We start from the raw sequence: 23,267 nt of genomic DNA on the forward strand, positions 1-23,267 counted from the left end.
GGTTTGTGCGTAAGAGGGGGACAAAAAACCCTGCGGTCAACGTTCGTAAGATGAAAAGTTCGTAAAAGAGGGAGTTCGTAAACCGGGGTCCCACTGTGTATATATATATATATATATATATATATATATATATATATATATATATATATATATATATATATATATATATTAATGACATATTTTAAAACTTTTCCATATGTAAGGCGCACCGCATTATAAGGTGCAACAGTAGAAGCAGTCAAACTTTATTAGGAGATTACAAACCAGCTTTCTGACAACTCCATTTACTCCCTAAATGAATAAACAACTGTCTTATGATTTATTTTATTAGTATTTTTGTGACAGTTTATCTTTTAACAGCAAGGTATAACATGTAGTGCAACATTAAGATCAGGGAACCTTTCCTCCAGTGCAATCACAAAATAGTAATACTCAAAGTAACAATAACAACTCAAATAATAACTCTTAACTCTCAATAGCATAATAACTCAATGTCAATATGACCAACCTTGTTCAACTGTAAACACACAAAAGAAACAGGTAAAGCTTACTTTATCAGTTCATTCTACGAATCCCTATCTCAATATTGATCCATATATAAGGTGCACCATCAGTTTAAAAAAAATAAAATAAAAAAATAAGGCTTTTAAGTGTGCCCTATAGTGCTGAAAAAAAAAAATATATATATATATATATACATATATATATATATATATATATATATACATATATATATATATATATATATATATATATATATATATATAATGTGTGTGTGTGTGTTTAACTTCTATCTTAAAAAAACTTTTATCTTGCATTTCCTCATCAACAGCCAATCAGAGAAAGAATGCAAATGTTCTGAATTCCCAGAACAGAAAACTGAAAAAGGGAGCAATTACAAATAAATTTCCGACCATGGTTGCACCAGTTCAGGCTGTATCGTTTTGTTCGGACCCAAACCGAAACTTCATTTTTCGTCTGCCGAATTTCGGTCGCGTCCCTAGAAATGATGGCGACAATCTAATAATTGTCCCTGTATTGTCTTTGTGCCCAGCTTCCTGGACAAGATTGACATTGTGAAGCAAAGCGACTACACTCCCACAGATCAAGTGGGTCTTCGCCTCTTGCCTTGGACGTTTTCCTCTGAGTTTTTAACTTCCCTTTTACCAAAACATACAGGTAGTTCCATCTTTTATCTGAACAATTGTTTTGTTTTGTTTCTCATACCAGGATTTACTGCGATGCAGAGTACTGACATCAGGAATCTTCGAAACAAGGTTCCAAGTGGATAAAGTTAATTTCCAGTAAGTCAAACACATCAATCTTATGGCTCACCAATGAAATTTTGAAAACAGCATGCACGTTTCCTTTCAAATGCAACTTGCAGTCTTAAACAATTACAAGAAATTACAACTTGATCTATTGTCGTTTGACAGAGATCAAACAGGAATTTAATAATAATAATACATTTTATTTGTATAGCACTTTTCTAGACACTCAGACGCTTTACAGTAATACAAAAATCGTAAAAGTAGTAACCTAAAAACAATCAAAGACACAGTAGTATAAAAATTGTAAAAGCAGTAAACATAGAACAGTTACAAGACACAGGAACAGCAATCACACATTAAAAGCTGTTCTAAAAAGATGACTTTTGAGATGGGATTAGAATAGTGGGAGGTCTGTACAGTCACGGATGTGTTTGGGGAGGGAATTCCAGAGGGTTGGGGCAGTGATGGAGAAGGCTCTGTCACCCCAGGTCTGGTGCTTGGTTCTGGCTGGAGGGGACAGGAGGTTGGCGTCAGCGGAGCGGAGGCTGCGGGTAGGGGTGAGATGGTGAAGCATGTTGGTGTGATAACAGGGGACCTGGTTGTGGAGGGCTTTGTGGGTGAGAAGGAGGATTTTGAAGTGGATGCGTTGAGGGATGGGGAGCCAGTGGTGCTTCTGGAGGATTGGGGTGATGTGGTCACAGGAGCGGGTGTGAGTGAGGAGGCGGGCGGAGGAGTTTTGAATGTATTGAAGTTTATTGAGGACTTTGGAAGATGAGCCATAAAGGATGCTATTGCAGTAGTCGAGTCGGGTGGTGATGAACGCATGGATCAAGGTTTCAGCGGCAGAGAAGGAGAGTGATGGACGGAGCCGGGAGATATTTTTGAGATGGGAGGATAACTCCCAAGATTACGGATGTGAGTGGAGGGAGACAAAGTGGAGTTGTTGACAGTGAGAGTGAAGTTGGGAATGGTTTTGGTGAGAGATTTCGGGCATACGATGAGTTGGAGGAAATTAGACTGCATCCATGATTTAATTTCAGTGAGGCTGTTGGTCAGGGTGGAGTGAGTTATGGTGGTGAGGGATTTCGTGGAGATGTATAATTGGACGTCGTCAGGGTAGCAGTGGAAATGGAGGTGGTGACGTCGGATGATGTTGCCGAGGGGAAGCATGTAGAGCAGACATGTCCAAAGTCCTTCCCGGGGGCCAAATGCGGCCCATGGTCAATTACCATCCAGCCCGCAGCCTCCGTCTTAAAATCAATAACGTCTGGCCCGCATGGAGAATTAATACATTGGGCATCAGCGCTGTTACCTGCGTGTGCTAAATGCTGCCATCTATAGGCTCAATTAGGAACAACAAATTACTATATGAGTAATTGACTGTATGAGCCCCTAAGTTTCTAACATGGCGATAATCAACAAAATGAAGAAAGTTGAGCTGCAGTGTGACGCAGTGAGCTGCGGTCAGCACCAGCAGCTTTATATCGCCAACTTTTACTGACATCTGGATAAGGACAAGTTTCTGAGAGATTCGAGCACTTGGTAAAAAAAAATGCTAAGCTGGTTCGGTTCGACGTATTTGTGAGAGAAGACATTCTCGGTTACTGTATGAACTTAAATAAGAGCCGCGTGAGTACACGGCTGTCGGACTCTCACTTACAAGACATCCTTCGCATCCATACTACTGCCAGAGCCACACCTGGCCTTTGTCCTGCACTCCAGATCTCAGTTTCACCCATCACACTCATGCGGACAAGTCTTTTTTACATTTACGATAAATCTGAAAACTTTTGTTTTTAAGTTTTCACTCCAGAATAAGATTCATTTAAAAATCCAATCAACATTTATAGTTAGTAATTTCATATTTTAAATGACCCCTGCACTTGTTGATATGACCATTTTTTAAAATAGCTACTAGCGCCACCTAGTGGTTGATTAAAATGTCATTTTTTACACTTTCATGTATTGTGCTCAGTCTGTTTGAGTAAAATAACTGAAAATTGGTCAGAACACCATTAAGACATGGAATATTAAGGTTTTAAAATTTTACGACTTTTCGATAATGGGCGTAGTCTGCACGCCACCTCAAAGTCAGATGACTCGCCAAAATGAAAAAAGTGGCTGTAATTGGCCCCAAAATGGCCTTATGAGTGGAAAATAGCCTCTCACTCCCGGCCCGTGTGACCTAGAGCTACAAAAATTTGTAGCCTTATGTATGACCCTGAGCCCTACAAAAAAGTCAACGCGAGCCATATGCTCAGATGTACAGAAAGAGAGTTATGAATTTTTGAATGCGCACCTTTGTCCCGTTTTTGCTCATTTTCAGGTCCCGAACTGCTCCTTTTTTCTCCTAAATGCTTTACTTAATCGATGTCAAATTTGCTGTGATGTTTCATCTGACTGTGAGGCACATTTGTTCAAATTTTTGTGACGATCCGCCATCAAATATGTTGGGGGCGGGGCTTCATATTATGTCTTTGATGATTACTTTGCCACATGTGAAACAAACCTTTATAACTCAGCTTTACAAGCTTGAAAAAATCTGAAACTTCACAGACACATGAAGACTCAAGCCCTTAACACATGTGTTAAAAAAATTTTTCAATTGCTTATAAGGCCACCTAGTGGCAAACAAAAATGTCAGTCTGATGTCTCGCCAAAACGAACAAAGTTGCTGTGTTTGGACCCAGATGGTCTTATCTTTTCTAAACTTTATATGTTTGATGGTTTCCAATGTGGAAAACACCTATCAACGTATTTTTTGTCATAGTGCGAGCGCCACCTAGTGGCAGCCAAAAATATAGCATTTTTTAAACGTTTTTATGTGTTTAGCTGAGCTCTTTGAAGTAATACCGCTGAAATTAAGTCTGACAAGCCTTTAGACAGCCCTGCTGACCACCAAATTTTATGAAGTTTCGATAATGGGCGTGGCCTCTACGACCATTTTCATTCCGAAGCGTTAACGGACCAGTAAAAGCTGCTGTAATTTGACCCAGATGATCTGATCTTCTCACAATTTCACACATTGGATGACAATATTCTCCTGAACATATTGACAAAATATATTCCAGTTTAAAGCTAGCGCCACCTAGTGGCTGCAAAAAATGTCATTAGTCGAAAGATTACAGTCAATCCTGTTTGGTTTGACCTACAGCTATGAAACTTTGTAGGCAAATGAAGGACTGTAAGACCTACAAAAAATCAATGGAAGTGATGTGCTAGGATGTACAGAAAAATTGTTATGAATTTTTTTAATGTGCAGTTTTGTCCCATTCTTAGACATTAGCTGGTCTCAAACTAGTGCCTTTTTCTCTTAAACGATTCACCCCATTACCTTCAACTTTGGCATGAATCATTATCCAACTGAGGGGCATACATAGTCCAAATATCGTGAAGATCACTTGACATAAAAGATGGGGGCGGAGCTTCAAATTATGTTTAATATTTCCTTCGCCAAGAGTGACAAAAATCTTAATAACTCAGCTATGACAGCTTCAAACCATCTGAAACTTTCCTGGGACTTTAAAAGTCATGCAATAATTTAGCTATGTGATAAACTTTCAAATCAATTAGAGCGCCACCCAGTGGCGAACAAAAATCTCATTTTTTATACTTTTATGTACTGTGAAATGCCTGTTTGACTAAATGAACTCAAAAATGGTCAGAAAAGCTATGACACATTGGAACATTAAGGTTCTCAACTTTTATGACTTTTCAATAAAGGGCGTGGCCTCTATGCCAACTCAAAATCCGGTCTCGCGAAAACAGTAAAAGTTGCTGTAATTGGACCTAAACGATCTGATATTTTTAAAACTTCATATATGGGATGGGAGTCCAATGTCAAACACACCTACAAGCCTATTTTTTAATCATATTACGAGCGCCACCTAGTGGCAGCAAAAAATATAGCAAATCCTTAATGTTTTTATGTACTCTGCTGAGCCCCCTGAAGTGATATCCCTTAAATGTTCTCTGAAAAGCCAGTGGCCATGCCTTATGCCCTCCACAAATCAGTACAATGTTTCGACAGTGGGTGTGGCCTATATGGCATTGAAAGTCACACAACTGTAACAATAAAAGCTGCAGTAACTCAACCCACATTGTCCCATCTTCTCTAAATTTTACATATTTGATAAGAGTCCTACACTGAAGTCATCTACAACTAATTTTTCATCGTTCATTCTCCTTTTTCATACCCCGACCTGTTCATACCCCAACGTGCACAGGTCTGCGAGGGCCCTTTATAGCTGCTTGCAGCTCTAGTTTCTCTTGTGTTTAAAAATTCTATAAAGATTAAACTGCCATGGTGATATTTTTTTTCATTTGTTTCGAATGTAATTTGCACCCAAGAGTACAATTACTTCTCCTCAACTATTACAAAAAAGTAAATTAGATTTAAAAAATGTGACGTTAAGTAAATATTCAATTTCAATATTTAATGTCATCAAATCATTAAATCAAATTTTATTTATATAGCCCTAAATCACCGAAGTCTCAAAGGGCTTCACAGATGAAAAGAGGTTGTACAGAGACATCTTTTCAGTATAAGGTACACAACAGCATCCCCTGTCAAAGCTCCCAGAAGGGGAAGGAAAAACTCAAAAACCCCAATTTGGGGAAAATCAGAAACCTCCAGAAGGGACCACAGGTGGGAGGAGCCCACTTCCAGGCCCACAGGTTGAAGTGGATGCTGCATGTACCAGACACAGAAACAATATAAATTACAGAAAACATATTGTGCTATATAGTGCAGTGATGTCTTGACAGCAGGCAAAGCCATTGGGCAAGAACCATCCCACATTCCAGCCAGGTGGACCGCAGACGGCCGAACTCCTATCCCGTGATGGTCGACCAGCGCAGGACCCAATGGAGGCGGTCAAGTCAACCCTCACCATCTAGCTAGCCCCCTCTCCCAGCCGGAAGAGGGGGGCAGGAAAAAAGAAAAAAGAAGAAAGCTGCAGACAGGCTCAATTAACTAAATGCTTTTGAATATAAATGTGTTTTTAGTCGGGATTTAAAGATTTCTACTGAGGTGGCTGCGCGAACTTCCATAGGTAGGGCATTCCATAGTACTGGCACGCGAATGGAAAATGCCCTTGATCCCGCAGACTTCTTTTTAGCCCGTGGGGTCGATAGCAAACCGGCATTTTGTGATCGAAGTTGTCGGGACGGAACATATGGTGATACTAAGTCGACGAGATAGGAAGGAGCTAAACCGTGTAAAATTTTATAAGTAATTAACAGCACCCTAAAATCACATCTCACGTGTATTGGAAGTCAATGCAGGTCAGCTAGAATCGGAGTAATATGATCAAACTTTCTCGTCCTTGTCAATAGTCTCGCTGCTGCATTCTGTACACACCGCAGGCTTTTAATGTAGGACATGGGAAGTCCAGAAAAACAAAATGTTACAATAGTCTAGGTGCGACGTAACAAATGCATGAATTAATGTTTCTGCATCGCTAAGAGAAAGAATAGGGCGAATTTTAGCTATATTGCGGAGGTGAAAAAAACGCTGTTCTTGTCATGTTATTAATATGTGTTCGAAAGGAGAGAGTTGAGTCAAATATCACGCCGAGATTTTTTGCAGAACTACTTTGGGAAATAATACAGTTTTCTAGGTTCAGTGTGGTATTCTTAAGCAAGTGCTGACGATGAGCAGGGCCAATAAATAACATCTCAGTTTTATTAGGGTTGAGAAGCAGAAAATTGGAAGACATCCATTGTGTAATCTCGGCAAGGCAAGCCTCCAGCTTACTGCACTTGCACGGATCCGTTATTTCTAAGGGCATATAGAGTTGGGTATCATCAGCATAGCAATGAAAACTAATAGCATGTTTACGTATAATATCGCCGAGAGGAATCATGTAGATGTTGAACTGTAAGGGACCAAGTACTGACCCCTGCGGGACACCACATGAGACGGAGAAAGATTCAGAGATCGCATCGCCATAAGAGACACTATGCATCCTTCCCAGGATGTAAGATCTGAACCAAGAAAGTGCTGATCCCGAGATACCAACACATGATCTAAGACGTTCTATAAGAATATGATGATCAATAGTGTCAAATGCGGCACTAAGATCAAGCAGTAATAATATTGATGAGATGTTGGAATCCAAGGCTAAGAGAAGATCATTCGTCACTTTTACTAGGGCTGTCTCAGTTGAGTGGTTGGCCCTAAAACCTGACTGAAGGAGTTCAAATCTATTGTTGTCTATCATAAAATCGCTAAGCTGTTGTGTTACAACTTTCTCAAGAATTTTGGCGATAAACGGAAGGTGTGACACTGGCCTATAGTTAAAGAGATCTTCAGGATCTAGGTGAGGTTTCTTAAGTAATGGTTGAATGACGGCCGTCTTAAAAGCTTCAGGTACAATGCCAGAGGAGAGTGACAGGTTGTCAAGACAGATGACCTTAAGACCGGGAATATATCTTTAACGAGTTTGCCTGGAAGCGGGTCGAGCATGCAGGACGTCGGCTTCGCTGCATTAACCAGGTGTGTAAGACACTCCAGGGATACTAATCAAACTGGGACAGAGTAATCAGACTTTCTTGAAACCGATTGTACGAACTAGCATCAACAATCACAGTCGAGGGGGTAAGCGGCGCTGCCTTTTTTATTTCGTCCCTTGTTAGCTGAATCCGCTGAGTAAAGAATTGCATGAAATCGTGTGCTGAATGGAGGGAACTATGATTAACCTGCTGCTGCTGTGTTAGCTGCGCTACCGTCTCAAATAAATATTTTGGGTTGTTTTTATTAAGACTAATCATTTTGGAAAAGTAATTTGTTTTTGCTAACCTAAGAACCTCTTTATATTTCAGCAAGCTATCGCACCAGGCCTGACGGAAAACCTCGAGTTTAGTTGTTCGCCATTTACGCTCAAGTTGTACTCTTAACAATTTACACTTACGCGTTTCCTCCGTAAACCACGGAGTGTGCCGCTTCGAACGAGTTTTAAGTTTCAGCGGCGTAATAGAGTTTAGCGAATTTAAAAGAACCGAATTAAAATAATTCGCGAGCTTATCGACTGAACCAGTGAAAGACGGAAAGGCAGCTGTTGCGGAAGGCAGTAATTCAGAAAGTGTAGCAGTGGTTGAAGAATTCATATCACGGCTCTTAAAGCCTTGGTTGTGGACAACAAGACCACACTGAGCTAGGACTTCAAATGTTATAAGATAATGATCAGACATAACGTTAGTATGCGGCAGAATTGTGACGTTTGAGGCAGTTAGGCCATGGGCTAGAACTAAGTCTAAGATATTACCATTCCGGTGTGTTGCTGCTTTTATTATTTGTGTAAAACCAAATGCATCGATTATTGCTTGAAAAGCTACAGTAATGTCAATTCAATTTTGATATGCATGTTTCAAATTAACCAAAACACTGAGATGAGTGGCGACAGCACGTTCCAGAATTTTAGAAAGGAAAGGGAGGTTGGAAATGGGCCGGAAGTTGTTCATGGTGTAAGGGTTGAGTCCAGACTTTATGAGAATAGGGGTGACAGCTGCCAGTTTGAGGGTGTCGGGGACTGTGCCAGAGCTGAAGAAGGAGTTGATGATATTGACGATGAGTGACGAGATGGCTGGGTGACAGTTTTTGACAAATGTGGATAGAATGGGGTCCAGAGCACAGCAAGAGGTTTTCATGCCCACCAAGAGTCTGGACAACAGTGCTGGGGACATGGGAGGGAAGTGAGACAGGGGCTGAGTGGTGTAGGGGAGCAGATAGGTAGGGAGGTGGAGGGAGTAGTGGAGGCGGTCAGGATACTGTAAATGGTGTTCATTTTGTTTTGAAAAAATGAAAGAAAGGCGTTACACTTGGTGTTGGAGATGTTGTCGCTGGGTTTGAGAAGTTTGTTTACTGTGGTGAAAAAAGCCTTGGGGTTAGAAGAGTCAGAGTGTATGATGCTGGAGTAGTAGGTGGACCGAGCTGAGATGAGAACATAGTTGTATTGGTGGAGGTGATCAGTGTATGCGAGTTGGACAGTTAAACCAGTTTTCTTGCAGAGGCGTTCAAGTTGGCATTTATGGGATTTCATTTTGTGGAGTTCGGGTTTGTACCAGGGTGCTGAGTGTGTGAAAGTGACATTTTTGGTTTTGATGGGAGCTAGCTGATCAAGACAGGAGGAGAGTGTATGATTGTAATAGTTCACAAGGTCTGTGGGGTTGTCAGGTGACGGGGGAGGGGAGGCGGACATCTTAGCAGCAAGAGAGGCTGAAAGAGCGGGGGGAGGGGGTGGATTTGATTTTGCGGAAGGATATTTTGCATGTATCTTTGGGAGTGGGAATGGGGATGTTCATGTCCATAAAGATTGCTAGTTATCGGACATGTTGAGGTTGAGGCTGGAGAGCTGATTTATTGTGAGGCCACTGGAGCAGACGAGATCCAGGGTGTGACCACGGGTGTGAGTAGGGAAGTTGATATGTTGTGTGAAGTTGAGGCAATGTAGTTTGTCCAGGAACTCAGTAGCAGGTTTATTGTTGGAGTCATTGACATGGAAGTTCAAATCACCAAGAAGAACAGAAGGAGAGATGGAACAGAGCTGGGTCAGAAAATCAGAAAAATCAGAGAGAAATAAAGGGTTTGGCTTGGGTGGGGGGGGCGATAAATGACGGCGCTGATAAGAGGAGTGGGGCCGGATAGCTTGAAGGCAGTGTGTTCAAATGAGGGTGACGTCAGGAATTGAGTTGGAGGTTGTTTTAATGTCCTTTCTATATATTGCTGCAACACCGCCTCCCCTCCTCTCAGGGCGAGCTTTTTCAATGTAGGTGAAGTTGGAAGGGGTGGTCAGGTTTAATGAGAAATAGTCCAAACGTTTGTGCCAGGTTTCAGTTAGACAGAGGATATCACGATTATTGTACGTTATAAGTTCATTCAGTATTAAGATTTTGTTGTTGAGTGAGCGGGTGTTGAACAGAGCCCGTTTCAGGTGATGTTGCTTTGTGATTGGTTGTGAGGACTGAGAAAGTGGATGGAGATTGGACCGATACACATGGTGTATGTTTTTTTGACGTAATGACGAAGTTGCAGGACGGCAGGAAGACCAGAAGGAAGGAATGGAGTTTGACGACGTGAAGTTGAATGAAAACATGCGACCCCGAGCGACTGTGTGGAGGATGGTTGTTCCAGAATGTACCAGATGTCGGACGCAGCGGCATGGTCCGGGTGGAGAGCAGTAGCCGGAGGCTAACGTAAGCTTGCGTCGAGGAGCCGAGTGTCCAGGCAGAGAGGAGCGATGAGCATCCTAGGAGTATCCAGGGGATTAAAACAGCATGCTACATCCAGACAGTTAAACTTGTTGAGGTGGTGGTGGAAGTGGAGGGGGTGGTGTCTGAGGACAGAAGCCAGCGGTGACCAGTAAAGGGATAATGGTGGAGAGGTAGAGTGAGCAGCTAGCTAGTTGTTGTTAGCCGGCAATTAGCCCGGTGGTGCAGAGCTCCAAGAGGAGCCCACAGCGGAGAGAAGACTCAGACAGTTGCGGTGTGCTTAAGATAGGAATTAGAAGTTGTATCAAAACTTACCGGCCCATATATTGGGCCTGCTGCGTTGGAAAAGCTTCAGTAAGTTTGACGTGAAGCTTGCTGTTACGACGCTTCAGTTTCTTTGGTGGCAAAAGCTTCCAATTCCGAATCTCTGGGACTCTGATGACACGACCACCACACGGGCTGGCGCCGTGTGACAAAGTACGTCCTGCAGCAATTCAGTGTGTAAATGTTTGGGAATTGCTATTTTTGGATCTCTTCCTGTTTGTCACAGCTATCATCAAAACCTCCGCATAATCAATACTGATACAAATTCTTGATTTATTTTATGTATTTATTTTTATATGTTATCATCAAATAATCAATAAGGAAAACAAAACACCAGGGACCTGACATTTACAGCAGATGATTAAAACGCAAAATTTCGAAACGCAATGATTCTGACATTTCCATGTGATTGCAGCTGAATGTGCGAGATTTTGTGTGCAAAACTAATCATTCCCCAAATTTTGGACCATATAAAACCATTGTATTTGCAATTTCTGAGACACATTTTAACAGGATTACATCGATTTTACTGCGATCTTTGCAACATCCCGTTGCGTGGCAGTCAAAATATGACAGCAAACAGAAAATTCTTGACATTTACGGTAGCCAGCTTTTTAAATGTTAATGTCGGCGAGGATTAGCTTAATTAATCGTGGCAGCCAATATCGTGATCGTGATTAAAATTCGATTAATTGTGCAACCCCCTTTGGAACTGATGTAGTTCTTGCCACTCTGAATTGAATCAGCTGGAGACATCATAACTTTGACATGATCCTTTTGGTCTTCATAATATCCCTTTGCGTGAACAAGGATGGATTCGGACATTGGTTCTGTCTGCTCACTTCTTTTTTTGAAAATAATGCAGTAACAACCTCAGCCAACACAAGCCACCTGACGTCCTTTCCCCTAGTTCATCCTATTACGATAATTATTGTAAGTAAAAATACAGCTTATATAAAAATGCAGAACTGTGTCCAAACTGCTTGTGTGGCTCACAGATCAATCATCTTCGAAAGGTGTCGAAAAACAAAAATCTTATTTTTAAGTTATTGTTGGCCTTCATTTTTGAGAAAAGAAACTGTGTGTCTTATTTGGAGAGTTACAGTGATTTCTAGAAAAAGTCTGAAAACTATAAGAAATATTGAAGGATGTGGAGTGATATTGAAAGACTTGGAATGGTACCGAATGTTACCATTCGAGATGAGGTGAACATTTTGGAGTAGGAACATATGTGAAAACTGGGGTGAATATGTCAAGGTTTTACATTTTAGGCTTATAAAATTTTGCCAGTGGGAATAGATGCGATCGCATGACTGATGTAAACGTGGTTAACTCTTTCAGTGCCATGGACAAGAATTTCTGTCATGTAAAATGCTTAGGTTGTTGATCAGTGACAAGAATTCAATCAACTTTTTTTTTCCTTAATGAATGGATAGATGACACTCATGGCCAGTGCTCCCTTTAATATTATGTCAATCGAGCACTGAAGTTATATACAATACGAAAAACTGTTGTTTTGCCATCATAAACTACTGTTGATGTTCATGTTTTGTCAGAGAAAGGACTTTTAAAGTGTTTCAGATGCTCCCAAAATATATTTGTGTCAAAGTTGCTGTTGTGCACATCTTTTCACAAAAAAGCTAGATTGCTGTCACTCAAATATACCTATTGTCAAACAGTGATTACTGAAGACAGGAATAAAGTATAAACTTACTGTTTATAGGTAAAGAATGGAATCCAATCTTTCATATGGTACCACCACTCCCTACATAGTCATATAATACAATGTTCTGTCGGCCTTGAAAGATGCGTCACAATGCTCAAAATCGGCTGGCACTCAAGGGGTTTCAGATAACACTTGGCACTAAAAGAGTTAAGATGGAAGGTTTTTTGAGTTGGTTTAACCTTTGTGGCGTTATGTTACAAATTATGGAAATTCCCCAGTTTCTTTTTCATGATATCACAAAAGAATCACTGGGAAAACACTTAGAGAGATGAAATTTCCAGCAGATGATTCAAACATGTAAAGTTTCACAATGCAACAAAAGTGACATTTCTATGTGATTGCAGCTCTACTTTCAAGATTTTTTGTACAAAAATAATCATTGTCCAAATTTTGGACCATATAAAATCGTTATAACAATTTTTATAATGTATTTACATTTTAATAACTTTAAATATTACACCTTTATAAGCTTTTACAAAATTAGGAAAAAAAATGCAATGTGAATGTATTGCAAAGTGTGTGCACAGGAGTTAAATCTTTTAAATCTTATTCTTTTTTAATATATATATATATATATATATATATATATATATATATATATATATATATATATATATATACATATATATATATATATATATATATATATATATATATATATATATATATAACATGACGCCTGACACTTTTTTATTTTAAATGTAATTTCTATACGTTTTATTGGAAGTTTACAGTATGTGATAGAAGTCCTGTGTGTTATTGTTGTTCTGTGTTGTGTCTTCTGGTTTTATGTATGGACTACAAATGGAAAGTAGCGACTCGCTAAATCTCGTACAGCCATATTTTCCACTGTGAACAATGTTGCTGCACGCTGCCCATCAAATAAAATATAAAAAGAAAATAAAGAAAAATAATTGGAAATGGAGAAAAATGTATTAGCAATAGTTATGAGCTGCGACTTTTTTTATTGGGCGAACAAAGTTTACTTAGTTTTTAATTTGAAGTTAGGAAAACTTCATGTGTTAGTCGGGCTTAGCAGGGCTTAATTTATTATGATTTCACCTCTCTCTTAATTGACAGCATGTTTGACGTCGGCGGTCAACGGGATGAGCGCCGAAAATGGATCCAGTGCTTTAACGGTAGCTGTCGGCCCTCGCTCAACTTGCTCCGCGGTCGGCGCCGAGTTTGCCACTTTTCTTTTTTTGCAGACGTCACGGCCATCATCTTCGTGGTGGCAAGTAGCAGTTACAACATGGTGATCAGAGAGGACAATGAGACCAACCGTTTACAGGAGGCTCTCAACCTCTTTAAGAACATCTGGAACAACAGGTGAAGGCAACTACTCCAAATCAGGCATTTGCTCCTCAGATGTGATTGATTGGTAAAACAAATTGCTACTACGCAAACCTGTACTGATGGCCGTTTGAAGAGTGAGCTTATTCTTCCACCAGGGGCCATACAAGTATCTTGAAACAGGCAAAGTCATACAGACATGCAACCATCCTTAACCCATGGGTGAAATTTTGACTAAAACCTGGCTTTTAGATGTTTTTAATTTGTGGTATCACAGGAAAATCATAAAAAAAGAAAAAAAATTAGGAGTCTAAAAGATTGTATGGTTTGTCAATGTGTCAACTTGCAATATACTATCCCTTCTAAATGCTTGCAAATGGGAGGTCTAGAGGTACACCCAGCAGATCTTAAATTTATCCCATTTTTGGCTCATTTACTGACATTCAAAATTTGAAATATTTTCAATTTTGCACATTGAAAACCGTAGGTTTTATCATGCATTTCTTTCTATTTTTGCGTTAATCCTTTAAATGGCAACTCGCAAACAGGATGCAATAGGAGTTTTTGTGTTCAGACCGCCAGGGGGTGCTAGCGGACAATTTCTGACATTTCACTTCATTGGGTGACTTAGCCTGACTCCTATAATGCAAAGTTCTTGCTATGCATTGTGGGACTTATAGTTGAAATAAGGCTTCAATCCAAGTACTAAATGGTAAATGGACTTTGACTTATATAGCGCTTTTCTACCTTGGGTACTCAAAGTGCTTTACACTAACTAATCATTTACCTACTGATGACGCTGCATCAGGAGCAACCGGGGGTTCAGTGTCTTGCTCAAGGACACTTCGACGTGGTCTTGATGGTTTGGGTGATCGAACCCACTCTGCTACCGAGCCATGCTGCCCCCAAATGTTGTGGGAAAGCTTTTATTTTGCTGCAGGGAAGCGTTTTATTTCATGCAACGCATAATAATAAATCTGCATATTCCCACCTGCAAAATCAGCAGCATTGAATAGCTATTGATGTGTATTTCTCACAAAATGAAAATTCGTCGAACAGCCTTGAACAAAAAAAGCATATATATATATATATATATATATATATATATATATATATATATATATATATATATATATATATTATATATATATATTATATATATATATATATATTTTATATATATATATATATATGGACAAAGGTGATGGTACCTCTATAAAAGATTGAAAACTATTTGACCAGACTGACATGATTAACTCAGGTGTGTCCTTTAATTGACATCACAGGTGTTTCCAAACTCATAATCAGTCAGTCTGCCTATTTAAAGGGAGACAAGTAGTCACTCTGCTGTTTGGTGAAATGGTGTGTACCACACTGAACATGGACAACAGAAAGTGAAGGAGAGAATTGTCCCAGGACATCCGAAAAAAAAATATAGACAAACATCTTAAAGGTAAAGGCTATAAGACCATCTCTAAACAGCTTGAAGTTCCTGTGACAACAGTGGCTCATATTATTCAGAAGTTCAAGACACACGGGACAGTAGCCAACCTCTCTGGACGTGGCCGCAAGAGGAAAATTGATGACAAATTGAAGAGACGGATCGTTTGAATTGTATCCAAAGATACAAAAGCCCAGAACAACCTCCAAAGAAATTAAAGGTGAAGTCAAAGGCCAAGGTACATCAGTGTCAGATCGCACCGTTCGTCGTCGTTTGAGCCAAATTGGACTTCATCGGAGACGACCAAGGAGGACACCACTGCTGAAAAAAAATCATAAAAAAGCGAGACTGGAATTTGCAAAAATGCATGTTGACAAGCCACAAAGCTTCTGGGAGAATGTCCTTTGGACAGATGAGACCAAACTGGAGCTTTTTGGTAAGGCACATCAACTCTTATGTTCATAGACTCAAAAACCAAGCATACGAGGAAAAGAACACTGTCCCTACGGTGAAACATGGAGGAGGCTCAGTATTGTTTTGGGGCTGCTTTGCTGCATCTGGCACAGGGTGTCTTGAATGTGTGCAAGGTAAAATGAAATCTGTAGACTATCAAGGCATTCTGGAGAGAAATGTGCTGCCTAGTGTCAGAAAGCTTGGTCTCAGTCGCAGGTCATGGGTCTTCCAACAGGACAACGATCCAAAACATGCAGCCAAAAACACCCAACAATGGCTGAGAGAAAAGTGTAGGACTATTCTAAAGTGGCCTTCCATGAGCCCAGATCTGAATCCCATTGAACATCTGTGGAAGGAGCTGAAACATGCCATTTGGAGAAGACACCCATCAAACCTGAGACAACTGGAGCAGTTTGCTCTTGAGGAGTGGGCCAAAATACCTGTTGACAGCTGCAGAACGCTCATTGACAAATACAGAAATCGCTTCATTGCAGTGATTGCCTCAAAAGGTTGTGCAACAAAATATTAAGTTATGGGTACCATCATTTTTGTCCAGGCCTGTTTCATTAGTTTGTTTTTTTAAATAATTATGTTCATCAGCAATTCAAAAGTGATGGCTGATTTTGATTAATTTTCAATACATTTTTATTTATTGTTACTTTTGTAAGTTTCAAGTAATTTCAGGGAGAATTGTGGGTTTTTCCAATTTTGTCCACGTGTGTGTGTGTGTGTAAAATTTGATTCAGGTGAGTTAATGACAGAAGCATCAAAAACATGCAGGATTGTGGCCCTCGAGGACTGGAGTTTGAGACCCCTGGTTTAGGGTGTATACCTGGTACAAGTTGGTCTATCGGTATGAATACAGGTATAGGGGTTGGTTGAGAGACTCTTTACTCAGGCAGTTTGAAGATGGTTAAATAATGACAAATGATACACACATAGGCAGATGATGCAGATATATGCAGATATTTAATTGCAGAAGCTAAGACGCAGAGTCTGAAATAATCAAAATAATAAGTATAGGCCATTTTATGTAAGTTATACATATAAGTGAAAGGAATAACATTAAAGTATTAACATGCAGCTGAAAACACTAATTAAATACAACATACAGAAATCCCACTAACTTAAAAAGGTAGAAGTCACACTGCCACAACCAGTATTGATATTATACTTGTACTCACATTGAAGGCCTGTTTGGCTACGTTTAAATATTTATATGGTCTGTTGGGACCTCTAGTGACCAACAATAACAGCACAAGTTAATGTCTAATCCTGCGATTCTCTTCCAAACATAAAATAAGGATGCGAAACAGATGTACAAGTAAGAGTTTCACACAAATACAACAGATAACATGACAGACTTACTTTTTGGTCATGAACTCCACACTTATATCGAATTTAGGGACATGGATGACTTGAGCAAATATCACGCGGCGAACCGGCATACGCGAACACGCAGTCATGTGACACAAAAGGCACGTCGATTGAATTGTAGGCGTTATTATGCAATTAACCAAGCGACACTTGTATCTCTTGCAAACAATTACAACATTTTGAGCCTTTTATACAAGCGTAGTTGCTCTCCATTGCACTTCTGGCTCAATACCTAAAAAAAAAAGTGAAAATGAAATTAATCTCGCGGCGTTCAATCTTACGAGATCTCGTCCCATCCCTAATGTACACATAGACATCGCACACAATATTTTCTCAACGTTTAAAGATCTATCAAAATTGGCTGGCACTAGGGGTTGCGTGTTCCAAAAACAGTTGGCTCTGGAACAGTTAATGCCCCTGTTTGTGAGCAAGGATGGATTCAGACAATGTTTCGGTCTGCTTGCTTCTTTTATTGAAAATGAGAAAATCCTGAATACAAACAAACTGCACAAACTGATTATGGTCATCTCATGAGAAAAGTCAAGGGCTTTGGATTGAATACATTTATAACTTGGAACAGTGTTTTCCTAATGGGGGTACTTGAAGGAACTCCAGTTTATTATTGTGTTGTGGACCAATAAAAATGAAGATTGAAAAGTTCCAAAGTTTAATAAATCAGACACTGATAACATGTTTCAAGATTTTTTTTTTTTTTTTAACAAAAATGCTTTGCACTGGTCAAGGGATACTTATAAACATATTTCATAGGGGGGTGCTTCACTGAAAAAAAGGTTGAACCACTGACTTCGAACATCCAGACAGTATTGTGGGTACAACAAAATAATGGGTGACATTTTGTAGTTTCCTCCTAACGTGGAAACAATCCGAAGTACTCCTTAGGAAACGTTGAGCCTGTTTGATCACTCGCAATGTAATAGTTGGTCTTGTTTTCTCTTCAGGTGGCTGCGTACCATTTCTGTCATCTTGTTCCTAAATAAACAGGACCTCCTTGCAGAGAAAGTGTTAGCGGGGAAGTCCAAAATAGAAGTGTACTTTCCAGAATTTGCTCGCTACACTACACCTGATGACGGTGAGCGCTCCTTGTCTTCGAGGTCTCAGCGCACACTTGTGCCAAATGTATGTGCAATAGAAATAATAATTATTTTTTTATTATTTTGAGCACTGCAAGTTTACCTAAGTTTAGCTTGCGGTCATGAGAAGTGCTCCCTGTGTGGTGTAATTGCTGTGTGATGTAGTCAGTGCTAACAATGCTAACGTCAGATGCAGACAGCCCAAAGTGGTATTGTTACAAATGTGTTTTGATGTGAATATGTACAATGTTAGCCATAGCTGATGTCAATTTCATGTTTGTTTGTTCTACAGTGTAAACTTCAAAGATTCAAAGATCATTTTATTATCACATGTATAGTACTGTACCACACAGCAGACTACATTCCATAATAGAGCAAATGATAATCAAATATTAAGAAAAGCGGTCCTGTGGTCGCAGTGGCTGAAGTCCCCCGCTGTGATGAACAAAGCGTCCGGCTGCTTTGATCTCATGTTCGCTAATGTCCGGTCTCCTTGCCAAACAGCGTGCACCTCCAGCTTGACCGCCAAAAAACACAACACTCTCATGATGAATGCCAGTCAGGGCTCTCAGCTCGCCAATCCCATTCCCGAGGTAGCGGACGTCAGCCAGCAGCAGGCCGGACACCGGTGGCCCAGCGGCCCCAACCTTCAGCCTAGCGTGCAGGTCTCCCCTCTTGGCTCGCCTCTGCCCGATGTGCCTCGGCTGCCGGCCACTCAGTCCGCCCGCCACGACATCCAGGTGCAACAGTGCCAAAGCCTGCAAGGCCAAATGAAAGTTCGTGATGAACTTCACTGACAATAAGATAATAATTATAAGAAGTGTCTCCCTGCTTTAAATAAAAGTGTCTGCTACGGGAGAGACACAGAGACAGCCGCCACGGTGAGCACCATCTTAAAATAAAAAAAAAAAAAAAAAAAAAACTTTTGGTGCCAAGTGTGGATGAAGCATGTAAAAATGAAAAGTGGAAGACCACGGTAAACGGGTGCAAAGTATTAGCATCTTACATTTATAACTAAGGTGGCATATTAATAAATGATAAAATTGCATCAAGTACTGTAACAAATAGACATTGCGGATTGTGATCTTGTGTCTTGTTGAGCAGTGCCAACATTGTCGTCTTACGTACCCTGAATATTTCGCAACTAGACAATATTTTTCTGCAGAGGCATTTTGTAAGCTGAATTTTTTTATCGCGAGGCTTTGGTAAGTAGAGGTATCACTGTACTTGTCAATGGCCCTGATTGAGTTAATTCTGCTGATATTGTACCTCTTGCTACAAAAAAAATCAGGTTATGAAACGCCTCTGGGGATAAGTACTGTTTCTTGTAAGGAGAGAAAATTCAAGATACAAAAGGCCACATTATTGCCATATTATATGAAACACCGGCACTCGCGCCAACAAAGCTGTAGTCATACATCATCACAACCCGTTATTTTTATCATTTATATCAATAAATGATATTAAGTGTAACAAATCAGCAATCCATTTATATTAATAAATGATTTTAAAAAATTGTAACAAATACCAGATGATAGTTTTTTGCATTGATGCCCACAAACCAGACAATAGTTTTTTGTATTGATGTTCACTGTGGTCTTCAGCTTTTTATCTTCGTTTCAACCATTACAATTTACAAAGTCGAACTAACAAACATGAAATTAAGACTAGCTACGGCTAACATTGTACATGCATAATCACACAAAAACACGTGTACCGTACCATTATGGGCGTTGTTAGGACATCGTTAGCACTTTAGCAATGACCTCAAAAGGAAGCACTTTGCACTTACGTTTAATAATGCAACAAATAAATTCTGCTCCTGCGGACTACTGTAAATGATTCCTGGATTACTGTAAATGTCAAGTAAAACATACAAATTAAACGTCTTAAAAAGGTGTCTCTCTGCACTCATCAGCAGCACACCAGCACCCTCTCAAGGCAAACAAGTGAACTGCATTCATATTGTCAACTGATACTTAAAATGATTAATTTGAAGGGTGTAGGAGCGTTTATTGTTCTTAACATGATATATTTTGATGATTAGGCATTCATGTCATATGTACTTGTTTCTGTTTTTGGTGAATTTTATAATTTAATATTTTTAATTTCAAGCGTTGACTGTTTTGGGAGCCTGGGGGAACAGATTGGGCAATTTACATGTAAAAATTGACTCTACTTATGAAAGATTCAGGTTGTAAAATGACTTCTGGAACAAATAATTTCAGAAGTGTGGGTAACGCTGTATTAGCATTAACCTTGCAAGCATCTGCTAAGTCAGTGGCCCATATTTCAAAGGCACTTAAATGGGTGAAATTGACCAGGCACCGTCTGACAAAGTTTCTATCCTTACTGATCACACTCTAACATACTTGAATGGCAAAATCACCATGTCCCATAGAACTCCGAACGTGTGGACAAATCTGGGGCGCCAGCAATTGTTTATGTTGTTGCTGATTGACTCTATGGTCTTTGATACTTTGGCAGCGACGCCGGAGCCTGCAGAAGATCCCCGCGTCACAAGGGCCAAGTACTTCATAAGAGATGAATTCTTGGTAAGTGCAATTCTGGGTAACCACCGTAGTTCCCCAAATATAAGACGCACCTGTGTGTAAGTCAAAATCTTAATTTTAAGGTCAAATTCTGGTATTTTCTATGTTGGTGTGTATAAGACGCACCAACACTTTGGCAACAATGTCAAAACAAGAGCAAAAGAGAATCAATTTCATCTTTGCAAATTCTTTCTATTTCCCACGTCGTGTGTGGTCACCTCGCTAATTTAATGTTAAATGCGCTCCAAGCAGTTTTTCGTTTTCCCCGTGATGCGGTTCCTGTTCATTTTACCATAAATAGCCAAAATAATGAGCAACATCCGTGTTTCACCAACTTTATGACGGTGTGTATATGCCAAAACACCGCATTTAATAAATTAGTCAAATAGAATAACTTTGTGTTCTTTTAATTGGTGCACTCTTTAAAGACATCATAATTTTGACATGATCCTCTCCGTTTTCGCAATACAGTGAACCCTCGTTTATCGCGGTAGATACTTTTCGGAACCGGCTGCGATAGTTGAAAATCTGTGAAGTAGCGCCCCCACTTTTCACATAAAAAAATAAATAAACCCCCCCCTCCAAAAAACCTTTTTTTAACATGAAAGTCTTCATGCTATACATATTATTGAAGATAAATATTACTGCAGTACATGTATTTACTTGATTCTTAAATTATTAAACCTTATGTAGTGTACAGTAGTGAACTTGTTGGGGGGACTGTGTAGCCTGTGCACCTCATCCATAAAGCAGCTCAGATCAAAGAGTGGTTGGACTCATTTGGCTCAACTACGTGCCTTTTATTTTCCTGACAACTTCACAGCTGAACGTGGCAATTTCAAAACAATAAACCAAATTGCCAATACAATGTAAACAAGCCCCCCGCTCAGTGTCGTAGGACCCCACTTAGCTGTCCCGTGACACGCCCACTCCAACCAGAGCACACAAAGGACCTCCACCTGCCTAGACACGCATGGCAGCAATCCACCCTCATGCACATCAATCCAGCGGCAACAAGGAATGTACAACATAACTGTTCCCCTTTTCCTTTGAAGTCTCACGCAGCTGTGGTCATATTTGGAGTGGCCCGGATGTTGAATTAAAGTCTAATCTGTACAGATTAAAGATTATTACAATTGAGAGTTTACTCTTGAAATACAATTTTTTTTATAAAAGAAATCTAGGTAAGACATTTCCAACAGTCTGGCGAAGGTCTGCTCCTCTCTCCCTCTATATATGTATATGTGTGTGTGTATATATATATATATATATATATATATATATATATATATATATATATACACACACATATATATACACACATATATATATTGGGGCATTGGGCCCCATTCTACCTGCAGCTGTTCTTTGGTTTTCTTGGGCTTGGAGTAATCTCCGTTGCGGAAGGTGATGTCGGTTTCAACAAAGTAATTCAGAGACTTCTTACCGGCACATGAGTGTGTGTAGTCCCGGCACCCGCTAAATTTAGCTGGGAGTCCCTTACTCGCGCGTTCTCTGGTCAGGTCATTTAAGGTATAGTAATCGGTACATCCTTGCCTTCTTTCTTCCAATGGATTGCATCAAAACTTTGTCATCCAGCTTTTCTTTTTCTTTATCCGTTTCAGTCATGTGGTCAATATGCTCGTAGTCATGATCCCAGTAGAGCGCACCGTAGATCAGTTCTCTGTCTCCATTGTATCTCCCTCCACAGAGGTCCCACTGGACTCCAGTTGCCGGCTGCATGTTTCAGCTAGTACGACAAGACGGTTTTCAGTTTCCTTGGTCTTACTCGATGGTCTTTTCCACAGCCTGGAGAGTTCCTCCTCTGCTGGCTCTCTGAGCCTGAGTTTGTCCAAGAGTGGGAACTTATTGGTCAGGCTGGGCTTTTTAAAAAAGCTTAGGGGGCGAAGCCTCAGTTAGTTCCTCTTCTCCTGATGACCGCCTTCTTTGGGTTTTTCCGCTCTGTCATCATTTATATCTTCTTCCGCTTTTTCAGCTTCTTCACTGGATTTGACTAAATTTTCACTTGTTAGTCTACCTAGGCAATTTTTGACGGTTTCTGCCCCTATCTTTATACCCAAGGCATTGATCCCGTTGTAAGGTATCATAGTGACATGGAAGGCGATTCTGATAATAATGGCTTGGTCCTGTGGTCGTACTGTCCCAGGTTGTGGTTGGTACCAGAGCTTTCCAAAATCATCTTCTCTGGGTCTTATGTTCCCACTATTGGCGTACGGCGTCAGGCAGTAACAAAGCACCTTCTTATATTGCAGCGCTTTTTCTGTAAGGTCTAGGGCAGTGACATAGGTGTAAAGTGCACTGTCCGCTCCGATGATGCCTTCAGGTGCTTTTGGTCCGTCTTCCCACTCATGGATTGCTTCGGAGAGAATCATTTCACTCAACAGTCTAGCCCAGGTTGTCAACATCCACAGGCCTTGCGTTGCATATTTCAGTTCTCTCCTCACGCTGCTGACTTGTGGGCCTACTCTATAACTTGTGGGTCTACTCTGTAGCTTTCTACATACATCA

The 23,267-nt window shown here is 40.1% G+C and overlaps 1 protein-coding gene and 1 long non-coding RNA gene across 5 annotated transcripts in view; one reads left to right on the top strand and one right to left on the bottom strand.

Annotated features, from left to right (window-relative positions):
* The window catches only part of gnas (GNAS complex locus), a 109,830-nt gene that overhangs the window by 76,926 nt on the left and 9,637 nt on the right, over window positions 1-23,267 (top strand). For all 4 annotated transcript variants that reach the window (XM_088440905.1, XM_088440914.1, XM_088440925.1 and 1 more), the window contains 6 exons: window positions 1,055-1,109; window positions 1,231-1,304; window positions 13,612-13,670; window positions 13,740-13,860; window positions 18,055-18,185; window positions 20,674-20,741. In XM_088440905.1, coding sequence (XP_088297031.1) covers window positions 1,055-1,109; window positions 1,231-1,304; window positions 13,612-13,670; window positions 13,740-13,860; window positions 18,055-18,185; window positions 20,674-20,741 — 508 coding nt within the window. The remainder of the gene's footprint in view (window positions 1-1,054; window positions 1,110-1,230; window positions 1,305-13,611; window positions 13,671-13,739; window positions 13,861-18,054; window positions 18,186-20,673; window positions 20,742-23,267) is intronic.
* The window catches only part of LOC148426847 (uncharacterized), a 32,596-nt gene continuing 26,009 nt past the window's right edge, over window positions 16,681-23,267 (bottom strand). The window contains exon 3 of the long non-coding RNA XR_015868586.1: window positions 16,681-18,944. This is a non-coding gene — a long non-coding RNA (uncharacterized LOC148426847). The remainder of the gene's footprint in view (window positions 18,945-23,267) is intronic.

The sequence above is a fragment of the Hippichthys cyanospilos genome, chromosome 2 (assembly GCF_059441005.1).
Source record: "Hippichthys cyanospilos isolate Australia breed blue-spotted pipefish chromosome 2, RoL_Hcya_1.0, whole genome shotgun sequence".
In the NCBI taxonomy this organism is placed as follows: Eukaryota; Metazoa; Chordata; class Actinopteri; order Syngnathiformes; family Syngnathidae; genus Hippichthys; species Hippichthys cyanospilos.